We start from the raw sequence: 18413 nt of genomic DNA on the forward strand, positions 1-18413 counted from the left end.
CCTATATTTCCTCAGATTTCCCGAGTCCGTTATTTTTAAGTGACAAAGTTGGTTTCCAGAGAGAAAGTTCATGAATGGGTGTAACGTCGTCTTTGCCTTAAGTCCTCAGATTATATAGGTTTTTCTAGTTCTCCTTTCTATATTACTTTGTGTGATACTGGAAACTTGCGATACAGTACACGTGAATTGGGGGCTGCAGTTATTATGGATTTATCTTTCCTTTTTTGGTTACTGTGCAGTTCTTGTAGCTCCTGATATCTCTCAAAGATTGTTTTCTTGAGATACTGTGGAAAATGTCCACAAATTAGAAAGTTTTAACCTGTGTGCCCAGTTTCAATGCAGTTTTAACCCACATCTTATTACATCGGGATATGAGATATTGAAAGCTTTTTAGTAGTAATGCTGCTATCATTATGAAAGAGAAAAGGGCAGAAATTGAGTTAACACCCAATCAGAAAGGAAGTTTGGTGTTTGTCGGGGGGGGAGAAGCTTGAGGTTTGCACTGGGATTTTTGCAGTTATGAATTAAAATTTATGAATTTAAAAAAAAAATATATATATATATATAACTCGAAGGACTTTGTGTTCAAAATCCTGACATCCAAAGCCCAAGGGACAAAACCCAAACCCGAAAAGGTTATAAGTCTACACCAAACTCCCTTCTTCTGTTACCCAACAAGACCCCCAGCACATCAGCAGGACATGCATCAGCTCTCTTAACATCTCTACTCAAGGCAGAAGAGAGTATACCCCAGCAAATAATATTGGCTAGACCAGTGTTAGAGAAGTGTCAAGACAGCTAAATACCTCAAATTTATTTAAACCAAAAAGGGTCTTTTTTTGGAATAAATATACAGACTGTTTTCTTATCCCAGCAGTACTGTTACTTTCATAAAAAAAAATAAAACATAATAATAATTAGGAGTTGTCTGCATTATAGGCCGTACCATGGCAGGAGATGGGAGAGACATCCTGCTAGTCAGGAGCGCAGGTTCGCTGGGAAAACAATTTTTTTTTTTTTTTTGAAGTACGTAGTTATCAAACTGAGAAACCTGGCGATAGAAAGTAGTGAAGTGCACAGGAGTAGCACAAAGCAAACTCAAGACATGCCAGGCCCTACTGGAGAATGGAAGTGCCAAGTTTCTCCCTGCACCGGGCTCAGTTATCCATCAAGGAGCGCAGCACTGCTTCGTTCATCATGGCATCCTCATCAGCATCATAGTCCTGAAAAGAAAAAAAAACACACAGCCTGAAACTCATGCAGGATGAAAGCAGCAACAAATTTAACTTTCGTGCTGAGGCAGAGATATATTCTGGAAACATGCATGTTAAATCAAACCCAGTTCTCAAAAGCCTTCCCCACAACACTGGTTTTCAGGACCTCCACAATGCAGAGTTCATGTTTTTGTATAAAAAGATTTTCTCCCATTTTCTGCCTAGCAAAGAAGGCCCTTGAATCTGTGAAGCAGGTTCATTTTGCATATTTTGGTTACTGAATACCAAATCTTTTAAGGAGTTCAAGAACCAGATTTGAAAACTTTCTTGTTCTAATGAATAAAATGATTGTTTTGTATTCTTTGAGCAAGGGAAAATACCACACACACATACCACAGTTTCTGGAATGTTACTTTTTGACTGCAGCATTTCCATGAGCCCAACACAAAAGTTTAACATTGGTTGGCATCTATGTGGCCATACTGGTATCTTTTTTGCAATAAAGTTCAGTTGTACTGGAAAGAAATAATACGTTTGAGTCAAGAGGTAACGAACATTGAGATCCCTCTGGATCCAGAAAGGTTACTATTGCCTTGTATCCTTATTTATTTATTTAGAACTTTTCTATACTGACTTTCCAATAACAGAATTACTGATCAATTCCGTTTACATTTTGAACAATAACAGTGACAAGAAAATGTCTTACAAAAAACAGGTAGAAATAACTTGGAGATAAATATATGGGGTTAAATAACAAAGAAATACAATATACAAAGCCTAATATAGGCTGAGGCAGATAACATCGGTGTGGGGTTGTGTAAAGAGTTTAGGACTGACAATAGGTAGGGAATTAAATGTTGGACTTTTGAACTGCCAAGGAGTTGGAAATTTTTTTTTTTTTTTTTTTTATTGGGGAGTTCCTTGAGTTATATTCCTGTGATTAAGTTCTCTGAATTTGTGGCTTGTTGCCAGATGTGAAATGGGTTTCCTTCAAAAGGCAGCAATTTTGCCTTTTCTATGTCTGTACTTTATATGGAAAAGCTATCAGCTATGCGTAAGACTTTGCTACAAGCTTTCTTGAAGATTTGGGAGCAGTTTATGCCGTGGTGTGATAAACAGACCTAGCAGTTTTCTTTTTGGACTGTTGGACTATATTCTCTCACTTCTTTGCTTTAGCTATTAACTGCATGGAGGGTGGTGCGGGAATAATTGGGAGAGGAAGCTGGGGTGTGGCATATTAATATATCTATAACCATACACATGCTTTTGAATTTTGTTGTATTATTTAATTGGATTGGTTTTATTTTTTTTGCTGTTTGGGGTTCCAATAAAATTCGATTTAAGAATTTTTTTTTTTTTTTTTTTTTTTTTTTTAACTTAAACGTACATTGATGTCCATTCTTGTTTTGGGGAGGAGGTGCTCTGTATAGCTTTCAAGGCAACACAAGACACATGCAACAGAATTGCTACAGCAAATAAAAACACAGACACTCTAATATTCACATACCACAAAGGTGTCGTAGGAAAAACGATGCCGTCTGTGAACATGCTCCATGAAGTTAGCACTCCTGTAATTTGGATCCCCCCAAGGCATGGAAGCACAGATTGGGCAAACCTACAAGAGGAGCCAGTTTTGAAAAGATAAGCACAACAAGTGTTTCATGCAAGCAAACCTCTCTCCTCTGCCTCTCTAAACATTGAAAACCTGCACCGCGTTTTTCTATGGCTTGTGATCCTTTACAGTAGCACTGATTGTATTACTTATGTAGCTAAGGGTAAGTGTTACCCTTAGCTACATAAGTAATACAATAAACCATAGCCAGTGCTATACAGTCAGGAAGAAATGCCTATTACTAGTATATGTTACAATGATCTGGCCAAGAGAAAGCCCGTTAAGAGGGGAAAAAAAAAAGTTAATTTTGAAATTACAGCTTTTATTTGTGGGAGGAGTGATAAGGGAGTCTGCCACAAGTTCTCAGCTGCCCACCGACTCCCTGACAGGGCCAAGCCTGGATTAATGAACTGGCCAAAATTGTAGGAAAAAATGTAGTCTAAGATTATGATCAAAAACCCCAACTTTCATACAGGTATTTGCCCATGGGCACAGTTCATGAAATTCAGAATCCCCAATTGGGAAAACACAAACCACAAGAAGAAAAAGTCAGCAACATCTGCATAACACAAATTAGGCCTCTTCTCTGTAAATTGTTAAACCCGCTACGTGAATGGCCCAAAAAGGAAAATTGGTTCTTACCTGCTGTTTGTTCCTGTAGTACCACAGATCTGTCACGGCTCCTGGGTTTTGCCTCCCTTCCAGCAGATGGAGACAGAGAAAGTTTCACTGACACTGCCACCTGCAGTCCCTTAGTACTGAGAAGTACCCAATCCAAGATGGCTATAATACTAACAACATTAACGAAACAATATCCCCTGAACAAGCAGTAGGAATTGGAAACTTAGAACTTTGCCCACACTAAAAAAAAGTGCAGGACTAACAAAACCTGTGCCATTCTTCAGATTAAATATAACAGACTGAGCAGACTCTCCAAATCGCGCTTTCTCCAACTGGGTGAGACTCTGGACTGATCTATAGTACTGCAAGAATGAAAATTAGCAGGTAAGAACCAATTTTCCTTTTCCTATATGTACCCAGATCAGTCCAGACTCCTGGGATGTACCAAAGCTTCCCTAAATGGGGTGGGACTGCGAGTCCCGCTCGAAGTACAGTCTCAAAGCCCAGGGCCTCTGAGGCCTGGACATCCAAACGATGCCTGGTGAAAGTGTGCACCTCTTCTGACAGCTCCCATTCTCTGGGAACTAGCTGTTGTCAGCTGAGAAAGTCCACTTTCACACAGCAGACACGGACAATGGGCGAGACCGCTAGCAGCACCAGATGCTGCTCTGCCCAGTTGATTAACTCTGTGCTTTCTGAGCTACCACTCAACTTCTGGTGCCACTCTGTTGGTTGATGTAAGCCATTGTCGTAGCTTCCCCTTCAACAGAAGCAGAAACACATGCAAAGCCAAACGCACTGCCCTAGTCTCTAAGCAGCTGATGGACCACAATGCTTCCTCCGCCGACCACTAACCCTGAACAGACTGGATCGGACACTCCGCTCTCCCCCGGAGAGACTGGCATCGGTGGTAACAATCATCCAGTCTGGTACCTCCAAGTCCACCCCTCGAATCAACTTGTTCTGAACGAGAGACTGGACCTAGTAACTCTGTAAGGGGAAGCGGTGGCTGAAACTGCTCTGACAACGGATCCCAGCAGGAAAGTAACGCCAACTGTGGAGGCCGCATATGAGCAAGTGCCCATGGAAACAACTCCTAGGTGGAATCCACAGAACCGAGAACCTGCAAGTAATCCCAGACCTTGGGCCACCTGCTTCTCCAATAATCCGCGAACTTGCATCTGCAATTTGAAAATGTGCTCCACGGTGAGAAAAACCTTCCCCACCTTGGTATTGAAATGTGCCCCTAGAAATTCCAAGACCTGGGAAGGAGAAAGATGACTCTTGGACAGACCGACTATCCATCCCAGAAACCTCAGGCGCTGGAGTACTAAATCCCCTATCTGCCGGCAAAGGAGCTCTGACTTCGCCCGAATCAGCTACTCATCCAAATATGGGTGAACGAAGACGCCTTCCCTACGGAGGGCCACTGCCACCACCTTGGTGAAGGGCCTGGGAGCCATTGCCAGACTGAATGGAAGGGTGCAAAACTGAAAATGCTGTTCCAGGACCATGAAACAAAGATACCTTTGATGGTTGGGCCTGATTCCTATGTTTAAATACGCTTTGGTCAAATCCAGGGAAGCTAGGAACTCCCCCTTGCGCACCGCCACAGTTACTGAACGTAGGTTTCCGTTCCAAACAGAGGAACTTTGAGAGCCACGTTTACCTTTTTCAGGTCCAAAATTGGTCAAAACGTTCCCTCCTTTTTGGGAATGACAAAATTAATTGAATAGCGCCCCTTTCCCTGTACCTACAGGGGTATGGGAAGAATGGTTTCCAGCATACAAAGGAGACTAACGGTTTGCTGCATCACAAGTCTTTTTCCCTCGTAAGAGCAGGGGTAGACCATGAACAAATCTCTTAGCAGACGAGCAAATTCTAAAGCGCAACAGTGTCTTATCACGCTTAAAACCTACTGGTCCGACGTGAACTTGGCCCACTCCTCGTAAAACAGAGTCAACCGCCTCCCTTATGACCGTAACTGAGGAGTGGACTGGCCTTGTTTCATTGGATGGATTTGGCTCCACCACCGCCCTGAGTCAGACACACCGCTCCCCACCTGGAAAGACTGGCTTCTATTTGGCCTTCGCCCGCGAAAGGACTGGTTCCAGGACAATTGCCTTCCCGAGGACTGCTTCCGGACGCCACCTGAAGTCTTGTAACCCCGAAAGCATTTATTCCCTCTGAAATGAGAGCAGGTACGGAACGACCCTTTCAGTTTATCTTTGGCAATTTATGGCCTTTAATCTCTCCGAGAATTATGATCATCTCCCCCAAGTCTTGATCAAAAAGCAGCTTCCCTTTAAAAGGTAACGCCCCAGCTGAGTCTTGGATGAAACATCTGCTGACCAGTTTCTCAACCAGAGGAGTCTCCTGGCTGAAACTGTCAACATCATTGTCCTAGAAAAAGTCCTAATGAGGTGGTATAATGCATCGGCTCCATAGGCCACCACAGCCTCCAGATGCTTCACCTGTTTAGCCTCAGCTTCAGACATGGCCTTGTCCGATCAGAACTGCTGCACTCAGCAGAGACCTGCCCTTAGCAAGAAACTACTTGTTATGCACCAAACACGCTTTATGACGCTTAGCCATGGGTACAAGAACACTTACTTAGATGCATACCCCAGCACGAATGCCTAGGGCAGAGACCTAAAAAAAATCTTGAGGTGGACGTCCAGCTTCCTATCCTGGAGATCCTTTAGCGCTGCAGCACCAGTCACCGGAATGGTCATTTTCTTAGTGACAGCCGAAACCAAGGCATCCACCTTCAGCACCTTCAGAAGCTCCAGGGTTTCCTCAGGCAAGGAATATATGTGGTCCATTGCTCTGCCAACCTTCAACCCAGTCTCACGAGTATCCCACTTCCTGAATACCAACTTCTTAACCGACTTATGGAAAAGAAAAGTTTTCACTGGATCCCAAAGGCCATCCATGATCGGGTCTACATCGTCCTGATCAGACTCCTCGTGTGGGACCTTTATCCCCAATTCTTCAAGAACACGGGGTATCAGGGGGACTTAACTCCTCTTTATGGAACAACCGAACCATCTTCGGATCATCCCCCTCCACAGACAGGGTTATACCCAGTGTCTCCTCTGGATCCTGGTCCCCCATAGATGGATCTGCCTCAGGTGGATCCTGTGCCTATTGGTTCTCATCCTCAGAAACCTCCGAGATATCCAGTTCAGCACATGCCGGTGCAGGAGTTCACGGGACTCGCCGGACTCTCGTGGCCCCTGCAGCCTGATGAGGCCTAGCCCTCTTAACTGGTCACGGACGCCCCGATGGCCCTTGCTCAGCTCCATGCTGTCCCACAGCTTTCATGGCCATGTATGCCCTGTGTAACAGCAGGACAAAATCAGTGGAAAAATTGGAGGAGTCATCCAAAGCCTCCCCCAGGAGGTCCCCCTCATACTCAGATTGGATCCTCTTAGCCCACTGGCCTCCCCCAGAGGTCCCACTGGCTGGAGAAGAGGGAAATCCCCCTCCCCAGTGCGCAAAGCAGCCACGAATGAGGACAAGATGGCCACCGCTCCCATGCTTATCGGGAAGGGGTCATCTACCGCCTGCAGCATATCAGGGAGCTTGCCAGACTTGCGCCGCTCGCCCAATGCTGCCACGAGAGCTCCCCAAGTGCCCTCTCTCCCAGAGAGGCACCGGGAGCATCGGCCGTTGTGGGAGAGATGCGCTTATCCCCACAGATCGCGCAGCTCAAGCTGCACGGCATTGCACCAAGGCACCAGTCCTGCACCACAAATAGCCACACTCACACTGCCACCGAAGGATCAGGGGAAACAGAGAGCCGCTCAATCCTCTCAGAAGAGGAGAAATTCACTGTCAGTCTTTCCCTTTATATATATATCTATATATAATTTTTTTTCTAAAAAAAACTTTAAAAGTTCAACAAGGCAGACAAATACCAGAAAAGCAAGAAAAATTACTTTCCTTCTGAGATGAAGGCTGGCCGCAGGCTCTGTCTGTCCTCCAGAAGGCAAGGAAACTGGGACCCTGAGCTGTTTGCCCCTGGCAGTGATCAATGACTGAGCATAATAAAAGGGTCCCCAACACCCTGCTCATCCACCTCAAAAACCAGGGGGGGGGATGGCTCCACCAAGACCTAGCAACTCCCTGGGAGGCAATCTCCAAAATTCCAAAGTCTTATTTTATTTAATTTTTTTTTTGATGGAGTATTGCACCTCCACCATCTGCTGGAGACAGAAATACTGAGGGACTGCAGGTGGCACCTCGGGTTGTGTGGCAGTAACAGTGAAACTCTCTCTGTCTCCATCTGCTGGAAGGGAGGCAAAACCCTCCCTGGTCTGGGTACGTACAGGGAACAGTTTTTATTAACGGGATAGATGATCTTACAATAATGAAATCTATCTTGGGGTTAAAAAAGGCTCTTTACATCCACCTTCCCCCCCCCCCCAGTATTTTCTTATAGTTACAGGCAACACTTGGCTCACTTTCAGAGCCAGAAGAAGCAGAAGATGACACTGACACAGCAAACCAGGCAGGCATTTATATACCTGTGACTGACAGGGGAGCAACCCTAGATCCGCTGTTTACATCTGTAAACTTTCCAGCTTATTTCATTACATTTTAAAACATTCGTTAAAGAACACTCCTAAACTTTAACGAAGTGGCAGAAACCACTATAATAATGGAAATGAATGAGATGATACGCAGGTAATAGGGTGATATTACCACTTGTCTTGTATCCATGCTATGCCCCTTTTTGCAGTGCTCAACCAATCCTTCCTGATCAAAGTTCTTCTTGCCGCAGTAAGGACAGGTAAACGTGTAGCGGTTTGGTACATCTCTGGAAGAAAATGCAAAAATGCTGCTAAGAATGCCCCTCTGCTAGGAGAAGGAGACCCCAAGAACACTCACAGCCAACAGGCAAGAGGAGCCCAATATATAAAAGGGAGAATATCCCGAGCAAGAATTCCTACCATAAGTTAGAACGTAAGATCTCACACAACAGAAATGCACATCCTAAAGAGCAGAATGTTTTACACCACTGAGTGGTTCCAGGAAGCATATTGATCCTGGGAGAAAACTGGAGTCTTATTAGGCTGGGATATCTTATAAAAGGGTCAAAGGAAAGAGGCTGTGGTACATGAACTTTACAGACCTCCCATGTCCCTTCTTCAGATGGTACTTACAGTAAATCTAAGGACAAGTGAAACATTACAAAAATACTTACACACTGACATTTCTTAGCCATGCTTCCCCTCCCCCCCCGTGCCCCCCAAATAACTGATGTTTTGCTGTTCAATAGCAACTTACAGCTACTTTTAGTGGGAATGGAAAGACTTTATTTAAAATTACACATAAACTTGTAAACCTCACGATTAATCCGAGCTGCCTGAAACCACTTCAGAGGCTAATAGGCTGAAAGAGTGAAGGGCCAGGGCAGGCTTGTACAAGCCAACACACACCAACGGCAGCTTCTACAGTGATGACCGAATAGGGGGCAAGTAAATGCAATTAACCCAGTGCCCAGCCTAATATACAGCTTTGCCCACAGCCAGTCTAGTTTTTGGGACATGCAGAGTAAATACCCATAAGATAAAATGTGCATGCACTGGAGACCCAGAGCATGCCCAACTGATCATGCAGTCACCAGACTTACAATACACAATTGTGTGTGAAGAGGAAAACATTTCAGCTAACAAACCTTTGCTTTCCTTTTAGCCAGAAAGACACCCACCTGATATGAGGCGACTGATCTTTTGTGGCTGCCTTAATGCCTTCCATTACATAATTCTGGTATTTAGAACAGGAAGCGGAGTGGACACGCATTTTGGAAAGGTATATCTGTGAACAGTCATTGGAAGCAATAAGGAAACAAGATAACTTCTCCCACCACACAAAACACTTTAATTAGGATTACAGAGTAAAAACAGTGAATCCATGAAGCGCAGGAAATATCCCCTGACAGTCTTGTAAACAGTATGAAGGAAAACAGCTCCAACAAAAAAACATAACAGACATAGAAAAGGTACAGAGAAGGGCAACAAAAAATGATTACAAAAAATGGAAAAGCTCAGCAGGCTCTTTGGCTTGGAAAAGAGATGACAGAGGAGACAGGACTGAGACTTATAAAATCATGAGTGGGGTGGAACAGGTAAATAGGGAACAGTTATGCACCCTTTCAAAGAATGCTAGAACTAGAAGATGCTCCATGAATCTAGCAACTGGCAGATTTAAAAAACAAATCATAGAAGTATTTTTTCATCAAGTGCACTATAAAACTATGGAATCTGTTACTGGAGGATGTGATCAATGTCAACTATCAAAGTGGGGTTCAAAAGAGAACTGGACAAGTTCCTGAAGGAAAAGGCCATAAACTGTTATTAGCCAGGCAGACTTGGGAAAGCCAGCGCTTATCCCTGGGAGTGAGATGCAAGAAACAGATCAGCTACTGGGGATCTGACCGGGTACTTGTGACCCGGACTGGTCACTGTGGGAGACAGGATGCTGGGCTTGATGGACTTTGGCCTGACCTGGCATGGCACTTATGTTCTTAAAATGTCAAACTGGATATGTCCAGATACCAGGCCATTTGCACAGCTCAAGAATTTTAATGAACTGAGACATTACTAAATAATATACCCAATATTTTGAAATCATTTGTTTTGAATTTTAACAAGTGACAATATTCTTAGTTGGGGGGCATACTAGCTATCCAGTGTGTTTAGAAAGCTCCTAATGGAATAAAATCACTATCTGAAGCTAAATAGCTGTTCAAAACCGTTTCCCTCAAGTCCACATAAAAACCTGATTTAGTTTTGTAAATGGTTACACAGATAAGAAAAATAAAAAGCCAGTATTTTTCACATACTTTTTTCTCACATCCTCTGCACGTGGCTTCAGTTGTTTCAATTTGCTTTTCAAGGTCCAGAGCTCGGGTACCAGGGGTCAGCGAGGAGCGGCACACGCCACATACGGGTTTTTTTGGCTTCAGACATTCTTGCAGGCATAGAGTGCAAAAGCTAACATGAGAAAAATATAAAAATGTGTTTGATGTGTGTAATAAAAGGTAAAACATGATAGCCTCACAAATATTAATAATTGTTTAATGTGTACTTTTATCATTATTTCAATTTTCATGAATGCTGAACATAAGTAGGATCTGTATAGTTCTTTTTCATTCCGCAACTTTTTGTGCTATGTAATTTTACTTATAAGATCAGTCTTATAGTTAATGACCATCTATGTTCAATGCCTCTGCAAAGCATAATGGCCACATTACTAGAAACTACCTCCTTTCCTCTTCTTACAGTATTTGAAATGTATTTCATCAGGATTGGAAAAAAAAACAAAAAAAAACTCAGGAGCCCACATTATCTGGGCACCTAAATCTCAGAAAAGCAAAAAACAAAGTATAGCATAAAAATATATAAACTAAAATACAGCAAAAAAAAAAAAAAAAAAAAGTAAAAATACCCCAGGAAAATAGAAAAAAAAAAAAGAAAAAGGAAAAATGTTTTCCAGGCTCCTATTTTTTTTTTTTTTTTTTTTAACTAGCATCTAACTTTTATATTTCTACACCTTTCATCTTTCTTCTCACTTTAAGTATCCTCTTAGATCCTAACAAACATCTAAGCATAGCTGCTTAACCTTTACACATTTCATGAATCCTTTGCTCTTTAATGTTATTTTATAAAAATAGTTTAGATTTACACTGCACTTTCACCCAGAATCTTTACAAGTTTTACAGTTTCTGGGATGGAATATGTGGTAATCTATTTCAGGTAGTGCAACTGTACAAAAACCTCAAAAAAGTTTAGGACAAAAGGAATAATGCCATAATAATTGCTTTTTTAGAAGTGAGTAACCATGGCAGAAAGAGATAATAGGGCCTGATTTGTCAGTGTCTTTTCCCATAGCCATAGAATGGAAGAAAAACTTGAGTGAATCAAACCTAAAATGTCTTTTCTACGATTGCACACAAATGATAGCTCAAAGGATTTGAATTTGGGATTCCAGGCTTGAATTTCAGGGCCTTCCCCACATTCTATGCCCCTTTCCACAAGTTTCCACAGCTCAGATATTTTTCATGTTTGTTTCATATTTCCTAATACTCAGAAAACAGAAGCCAAAAAATACTATAAACAATATAGTCAAAAAAGAAAAGAAAAACATTCACCTGCTGAGCAACTCAGAATATCCCATAAGCCATATGGAAAGAGGCACTGCCTAGAGAGGTTAGAGCAGCAGGCCGAGAATCGAGGAAGCCAAACTTCAGATGCCACAGATGTTCCTTCTGCCCTTGGGCAAGCCACTTCACCCTCCATTCCTCAGGTACAAACTTAGAGGGTCATTTATCAAAATGCATTAGGGCCCTATCGCCCGCGATAACGCCGTTAATGCATGCAATAAATACCGCATTGCAAATTGTGTGTGCAGATTTTTCATTTGTATTCAAGTAGGAGGAGTTTGGGTGGAGTACATGGAAATGAGGGTCAGTTAGCGTAGCATGAGAGAGTAACGCACAACGACGCAGGTTTTAATGCCAGAAATTATTACACCTTTTTCCTGTGCGTTGTGCCTGCGTTAGCTGTGTGTTACTGGGTGAAAACTTATCGCGAACTGCGGTGAGAAAGAGAGAGAGATAGACTGACTGTGGAGGGTCACATATCTGAACTTTTTATACCACTGTAAGAGAGGGCATTATGAACTCGGGGCAAGTTGGGTTTGAACTCTCTACCTAGTTGTAATCAAAACTAGGTAGAGAGAATTTGGAACAAATCTACTCTTCATTCACCTTTCATCCCCCCAAATCACATTAAGGGCTAGATTTTAAAAGCCCTGCGCACCTATTTTGCATAGGCCGCCGGCGCGCGCAAAGCCCCGGGACGCGCGTAAATCCCGGGGCTTCGTAAAAGGGGCGGGAGGGGGCGTGTCGATTGTTTGGGGGCGGGCCGGGAGGGCGGTCCCGAGTCCCCCAGCACTGCAGCCTGTGCCGGGGGATGCCGAGGCGGCGCGCGCAAGTTACACCTGCTTGAAGCAGGCGTAACTTACACAACAAAAGGTGGGGGGGGGGGGGGGGGGGACGCGGAGGGAACGGAGGCAGGTTGCACGGCTTGGCGCACACAGGCTGCCGATTTTGCGCAGACTTGCACGCGCCGACCCCGGATTTTCGCCAGTTGCGCGAACAAAAGTACGTGCGCACATACTTTAAGATCTACCTCTAAATCTTCACTGGTGGTCAGGGCCGGATTATGGCAAAATATCGGCCCGGGGGATTTTTATCCATATTGGCCCATGGGTATACAACTGCACACCCAAAAAATGTATAGTGTGTGTGATAGAGATATATATATATATATATATATCTATCTATAAGAGAGAGAGAGAGAGAATATATGTGTATATACCAGTGATGGCCAACCTTTTGAGCTCAGTGTGTCAAAATTCATAAAAAACCCGAGCATAACTCGGGTGGTGCGTCACTTCTAGAAAAATCCATAATTTTGTGATATTTGTAGCTAATTAATAACAGTTATAATTTTAATATATGTACTGTATTTATTAATAAAGTAAAAACAAATAATTCTTTACCTTACCTGCTTAGTGACTTTTTTGTTGCTGAATTTCATTGGCTAAATCTTCAATTGAAGGTTGGTATTTCGTACATTTCAAGCCCAAGCAAGAGTTACAAACTTCATCTGTCAGTTGGTTTCTTTTATTGGCTCCCATTCATTTTCACACCACTCCCTCCCCATCCCCCAGGCATGCACACATTCATTCTCACACACACAGACCCCCAGGCAGGCACCCATACATTCACACACATACACCCCCAGGCAGAGTCCCATTCATACACATGCACACACTAAAGGCAGACCCCCCTCTCTTTTGCCAGCAACCTCGGAACCTCTCTCATTCCTCTGCTGCCACTGTCACTGCTGCCACTGTCACTGCTGCCACATGGCTATTGGGGAGGTGCCGATTGCTGCTACTGACACTGAAGCCCATCCTGCTCCCTCCTCTGTGCAGGCCCTGTGGGCTTCCACTTTCTCCATGCTGATCTCGTACATTGTGAGATCCGCATAGAGAAAGTGCTATTCTTGCACATTCCCAAAGATTAATCTATTTTTTTTTTTTTTTGCCTTTGCTGTCTGATCTTAGTTTTCTAATTGGTTGGTCACAGGCTTTTTTTTTCCACCTTCCCTTATTTTTTTTGCCAATTCCTTTTATATTGTCTTTTTTTCTGTTTCTTTTCCCTCCATCATCTTCCCTCAAACACACAGTCAGGTTCTCATTCTCACATGCATTTCTCTCTCACACACACACAGGCTCTCACTGTCACATGCTCTCTCATAAATCATTCATACACACAATCTCTCACTGGCACATGCTGTCTGACTTACACACCCAGGCTCTCTCTCACTCACACATGCTCAAGCACAGGCTCTCACTCTCACATGCTCTCTCTCATACAATCAGTCTCTCACTGGCACATGCTGTCTGACTCTCCCACACGCTGTCTTGCTCAAGCACATGCTGTCTCTGCAAACATTCAGGTCCTCACTCTCAAACACAATCTCTCAACTCATCTCATACACGCACACACACTCAACAGACCCTCAGCCTCTCTCTCACCTCTGGGCCTCCTCTTCGCGGGTCGCCGCAGGATAGGCCCTGCAGTGGCCCTGATCTTCTCAGGCCTCGGTGGCCCTGCTACCGGGCCTCTTCCTCTTCTCGGGCCGCTGCGACTTGGAATTCGCAGCGGCCTGTAAGCACAAGTGCTGCTCCTCTTCTGCACGCGCTGATGCTTCACCTCCTTCCTGTCCACGCGGCTCCGGCAACGTTTACTTCCAGGGCCGCACAGGCAGGAAGAAGGAGGAGCATCAGCGCGTTTAAATGCGATCTGTTTCTTCGGGCCGTGGTGACATGAGCCTCACCACGGCCCTGCCTATCGCTGCGCCGAATGAGCCTCCCTGCGCCCGGGGGCATTGGGAAGGGGGGTGGAGGGGTCCGGAGGGTGGGGGGATACTAAAAGCCTAATTTTAAAGGGTCGGTGCAGCAGAAAAAAAAAAAAGGCTCGGCACAGCCGATAAAAAAAAAAAAAAATTCCCGATAGTCCATGAAACGCTGATTGTGTGTCAGCAAAAATGTCTCGGCGTGTCACCTCTGACACGCGTGTCATAGGTTAGCCATCACTGGTATATACACTTCTTGACCACTTAAGTATCAATAAATTATAGAATAAAAAAAGATATAGAAAATAATATAGTTCACATTTTAAATACTTTATATCATATATAATATATTTCAGTAAGCACTTTTCATCAACAAGAAGCCTACTAGTTTGAGTACATTTTCTATTTTCAGTGGAAGAGCAGGTGGCAATACAACAATGCAGTGTTCCACAGTCACAGGCAGCTTGAGTTGATGGGCTTAATCCCAGATTCAGAAAAAGCTGCTGAACTAGGACATTTCCCCTTATCACTAACCATTCAAATGCCGATGTCACCTAATTAACAGCAACAATTCCTTCCACTACCAGGAACATTGGATAATCCAAAATCCTGCAAAGAAAGTACTCCTACCATACAATAACATACTGTCAGACTTAAATAGTAACAGCCCTACCTATAAAAAGGCAAAACTGGAAATATAACAGACCTAATACACCTCCTTCTGCTATAAATCCATACACAGAAACTACATATTAGCAGAATACCTCACCTTGGTCACATATGCAGAATTTAAAAAAAAAAAAGTCATACTAATAAAAAGAATATTTCAAAAAGCTGATATTTAGAACATCCAATAATATAAAAAGCTCACTAAAATGTTTAAAAATGTACCAAAAATAACAATATTTCAATACTGCAGACATCAAATACTACCCAATAATTAAAACTAATAGGGATGAAGAAAATCCTCTGCCATCCATACCTGGGAACTTTTTGTTTTCCAGTCACCCTGAAATTGTCATGGATTAAAAGGGGAGGAGGAGAGCAAACATATCTGCTCTCACACACACACATTCATTCTCTCAAACACAATCATACTGTACATGTTCACTCTCTCATACACACACACTCTCTCTCCCCTCCTCATACGCAGACTCACTGGCTCGCTCTCTCCCCTCCCTCCTCATACGCAGACATACTAACGCTCACTGGCTCGCTCTCTCCCCTCCTCATACGCAGACATACTAACGCTCACTGTATCTCTCTCCCCTCCTCATACGCAGACATACTAACGCTCACTGTATCTCTCTCCCCTCCTCATACGCAGACATACTAACGCTCACTGTATCTCTCTTCCCTCCTCATACGCAGACATACTAACGCTCACTGTATCTCTCTTCCCTCCTCATACGCAGACATACTAACGCTCACTGTACCTCTCTTCCCTCCTCATACGCAGACATACTAATGCTCACTGTACCTCTCTCCCCTCCTCAAATGCAGACATACTAACGCTCACTGTATCTCTCTCCCCTCCTCATACCCAGACATATAACGCTCACTGTATCTCTCTCCCCTCCTCATACGCAGACATTCTAACACTCACTGGCACTCTCTCCCCTTCGTACATACACTCATTCACTGGCTCTCTCATAATCCAGGCCTCCACTTCTGCTGCAGGTGTTAGAGGATCTGCTGGGTCTTTGTATTAAGCAACTGTTGGGAGAGGTGTGCCAGCTCCAGTATGCCTATTCTTTAACTGTGGGCACTGGGAGACCGTCTTTTGTAGTTAAAATTCTTGTCGGAGGTTGTGCTGGCCCTGTCCCACTAAGCCTCTTCAGCCCTGCTGGTTCCTTCTTTCTTCTGCTGTAGGTGGGAAGGCTTTTGCCAGTGGCCCAATTTTTTTTTTTTTTTTAATTTGGTCGCTGGCAGGAGAAGTAGTGTCAGTAGTCCCCCTCTAAGCCTTTTTCTCAGCTGCAAGTGGGAGGATTGGTACCAATCCTTTCTGGTCCTCTTCTTCTATTGCTTGTTTGTGGGCTGCAGGAGCCAGGGACACTTTCTACAGGTGCTGCCTTGCTATCCCCGGTTCCCGCAAACAACTCCGTGGTGGCTGGAGTCCGGCAGTTGTAAAATTAGGCTGGGCAGGAACTGTGAGAGACCATGTGACTAGGTAGACTGGCTTACCAGGGCATGCCCGATTCCCGATAGGCCAATCCGCCCCTGCTGATGGTAACTCTGTTGTTCGTACCTATGACTTGGATATAAAACTGCTTTCCAAAACCCAACTCACCCCTCAAACCTCACTCTGAGTTACTAGTGCCCCCTCTTACATTGGTATAAATGGTTAACTTTGTGAGCCTCCTAAGAGGCTCTCTATTTTTGCTATATTTACCACAAAATGATGAATCTAGGCCTTAGGGCCTTGCTTATTAAGCATTTTTTTCATAGACAAAATGGGAGGAAACCTTTAGTAAATAGGTCCTTGGATTGTAAATTCTCTAGGAACAGAAAAGTACCACTGTACTTGAATGTAACTCACCTTGAGATACTCTGAAAAGTTGTGCGCTAAATATAATTGAAAAAATATATATAAATTATATAGAGGTGTTCACAATTACATAGAATCATTGCCAAGGTTTTTTGCATGGTGTGATGTCATGTGCATAAAAATTAAACCAACTATGATTATAGCATTTGGAGATAGAAAAAACATTTTTTGTGTATGACATGTGTCTTTATACATTTTTATATTGATTTTGTCTGCAAAAAGATAGCTCTTTTTAAAAGACAATTTGAGTTGCACTTTTCCTTTTTGACTTGTTTTATATTCCCTGACAGAATGTTTTCAATAAATGTTTTACTTCCACCTGTTTATATTATTTCTCTCTGCAAAACTACTACAGTGACATTTCTGGATGTATTACTCTGTTGCAATAAACATTAAAACGATGACCGTTACACACTTGGTTTCTCATTCTTAAAAAATGTTTTTTCCCCCAGAATTTGGACTGGAAATAAAATTTGATTAACTACTTTAAAACCTTATCACTCCGGAATACGTAAATTAATCATAGCATTTAGTAATAAAACCTTAAAAGCAGGGAATATCCAACTCCAACTGTTTACAAGGGAAACACTTTCAGGATAGAGTCCAGAGGGAACTGACTGCCCTATGTTACTGGCATTTAAACAAAATCCGCGTTTTCTTTCTTTGTGTGGTTATTTCTGTAGCTGCGGAGAATTTAAGATCATTTCATCAAGTAAACAAAGTCCGAATTCCAGAGTAACCGCCCGTCTCCCTCCATTCACTTTCGTTTCCAGTTTTATGTTAATAAACGTTCCCAAAAAAAGTATCGACATCCCAAATTTTTACTTACACATGCCCGCATTTCACTTTAATGGGGTTCTCAAACACTTCCAAACAGACGGGACAGGTGAACCGGGAGAGGAAGTCTGCAGCCCTGCCGCCCAAAGAGCTCACCTCGGCCGCCATGTTTGCTCCTCTCCTTTCTCACTTTCTGTTTTTCCCCTCGCCCCCGGCACTTCCGCAAACTGGCGCTGACGTCACAAGCAAGAGGCGTTTCCGGCCTCGCTCTGGATGGCGGTCTTCACCCCGCCCCCTGTCCCCGGCGTGAAGCGCGCGGGAAGGAAGGTCACGTGGGACGTCGTCGGATAATTTGTAGCGCCCGCTTGAGGTGGAGAATGATGACTTGGCTCGGGCGAGTCCCGCATGCCATTGTGGGCTACCATAGTAACGAAATGAAGGTCCGGGGGCCTGCTGTGGAAATCTTTTTAGGCGTTTTTTCCGGGAAGTGTTGAAGATCTTTAGGTCTATGCCAATTTTGTTGAATTTACCTGCTTAACTTTCCATTGACTGAAGGCTAAAGTGTGAGTTCCATGGCATTGGGAAAATATATAGAACATCCCGTGGTTGCCAAGTTAGTCCACTTGTAAATGCAATGGAATAAAGTTTAACAAAAAAAAAAAGGTGATACTTTTTTAATTGGATTAACAATACGTCTCTCC

General features: G+C 43.5%; 1 protein-coding gene across 1 annotated transcript; it reads right to left on the reverse strand.

Moving 5' to 3' along the window:
- Positions 1–789: 789 nt before the first annotated feature.
- RNF114 (ring finger protein 114) lies at positions 790–17935 on the reverse strand. The gene is made up of 6 exons (XM_029612931.1): positions 17765–17935; positions 10301–10451; positions 9167–9273; positions 8158–8272; positions 2722–2829; positions 790–1223 (listed from the first exon to the last, which is right to left on the reverse strand). Exons 1-6 carry the CDS (start codon positions 17878–17880, stop codon positions 1158–1160), a joined length of 663 nt encoding a protein of 220 aa, XP_029468791.1. The 5' UTR covers positions 17881–17935; the 3' UTR covers positions 790–1157.
- Between the last annotated feature and the right edge of the window lie 478 nt (positions 17936–18413).

This window comes from Rhinatrema bivittatum, chromosome 8 (assembly GCF_901001135.1).
Source record: "Rhinatrema bivittatum chromosome 8, aRhiBiv1.1, whole genome shotgun sequence".
Lineage (NCBI taxonomy): Eukaryota > Metazoa > Chordata > Amphibia > Gymnophiona > Rhinatrematidae > Rhinatrema > Rhinatrema bivittatum.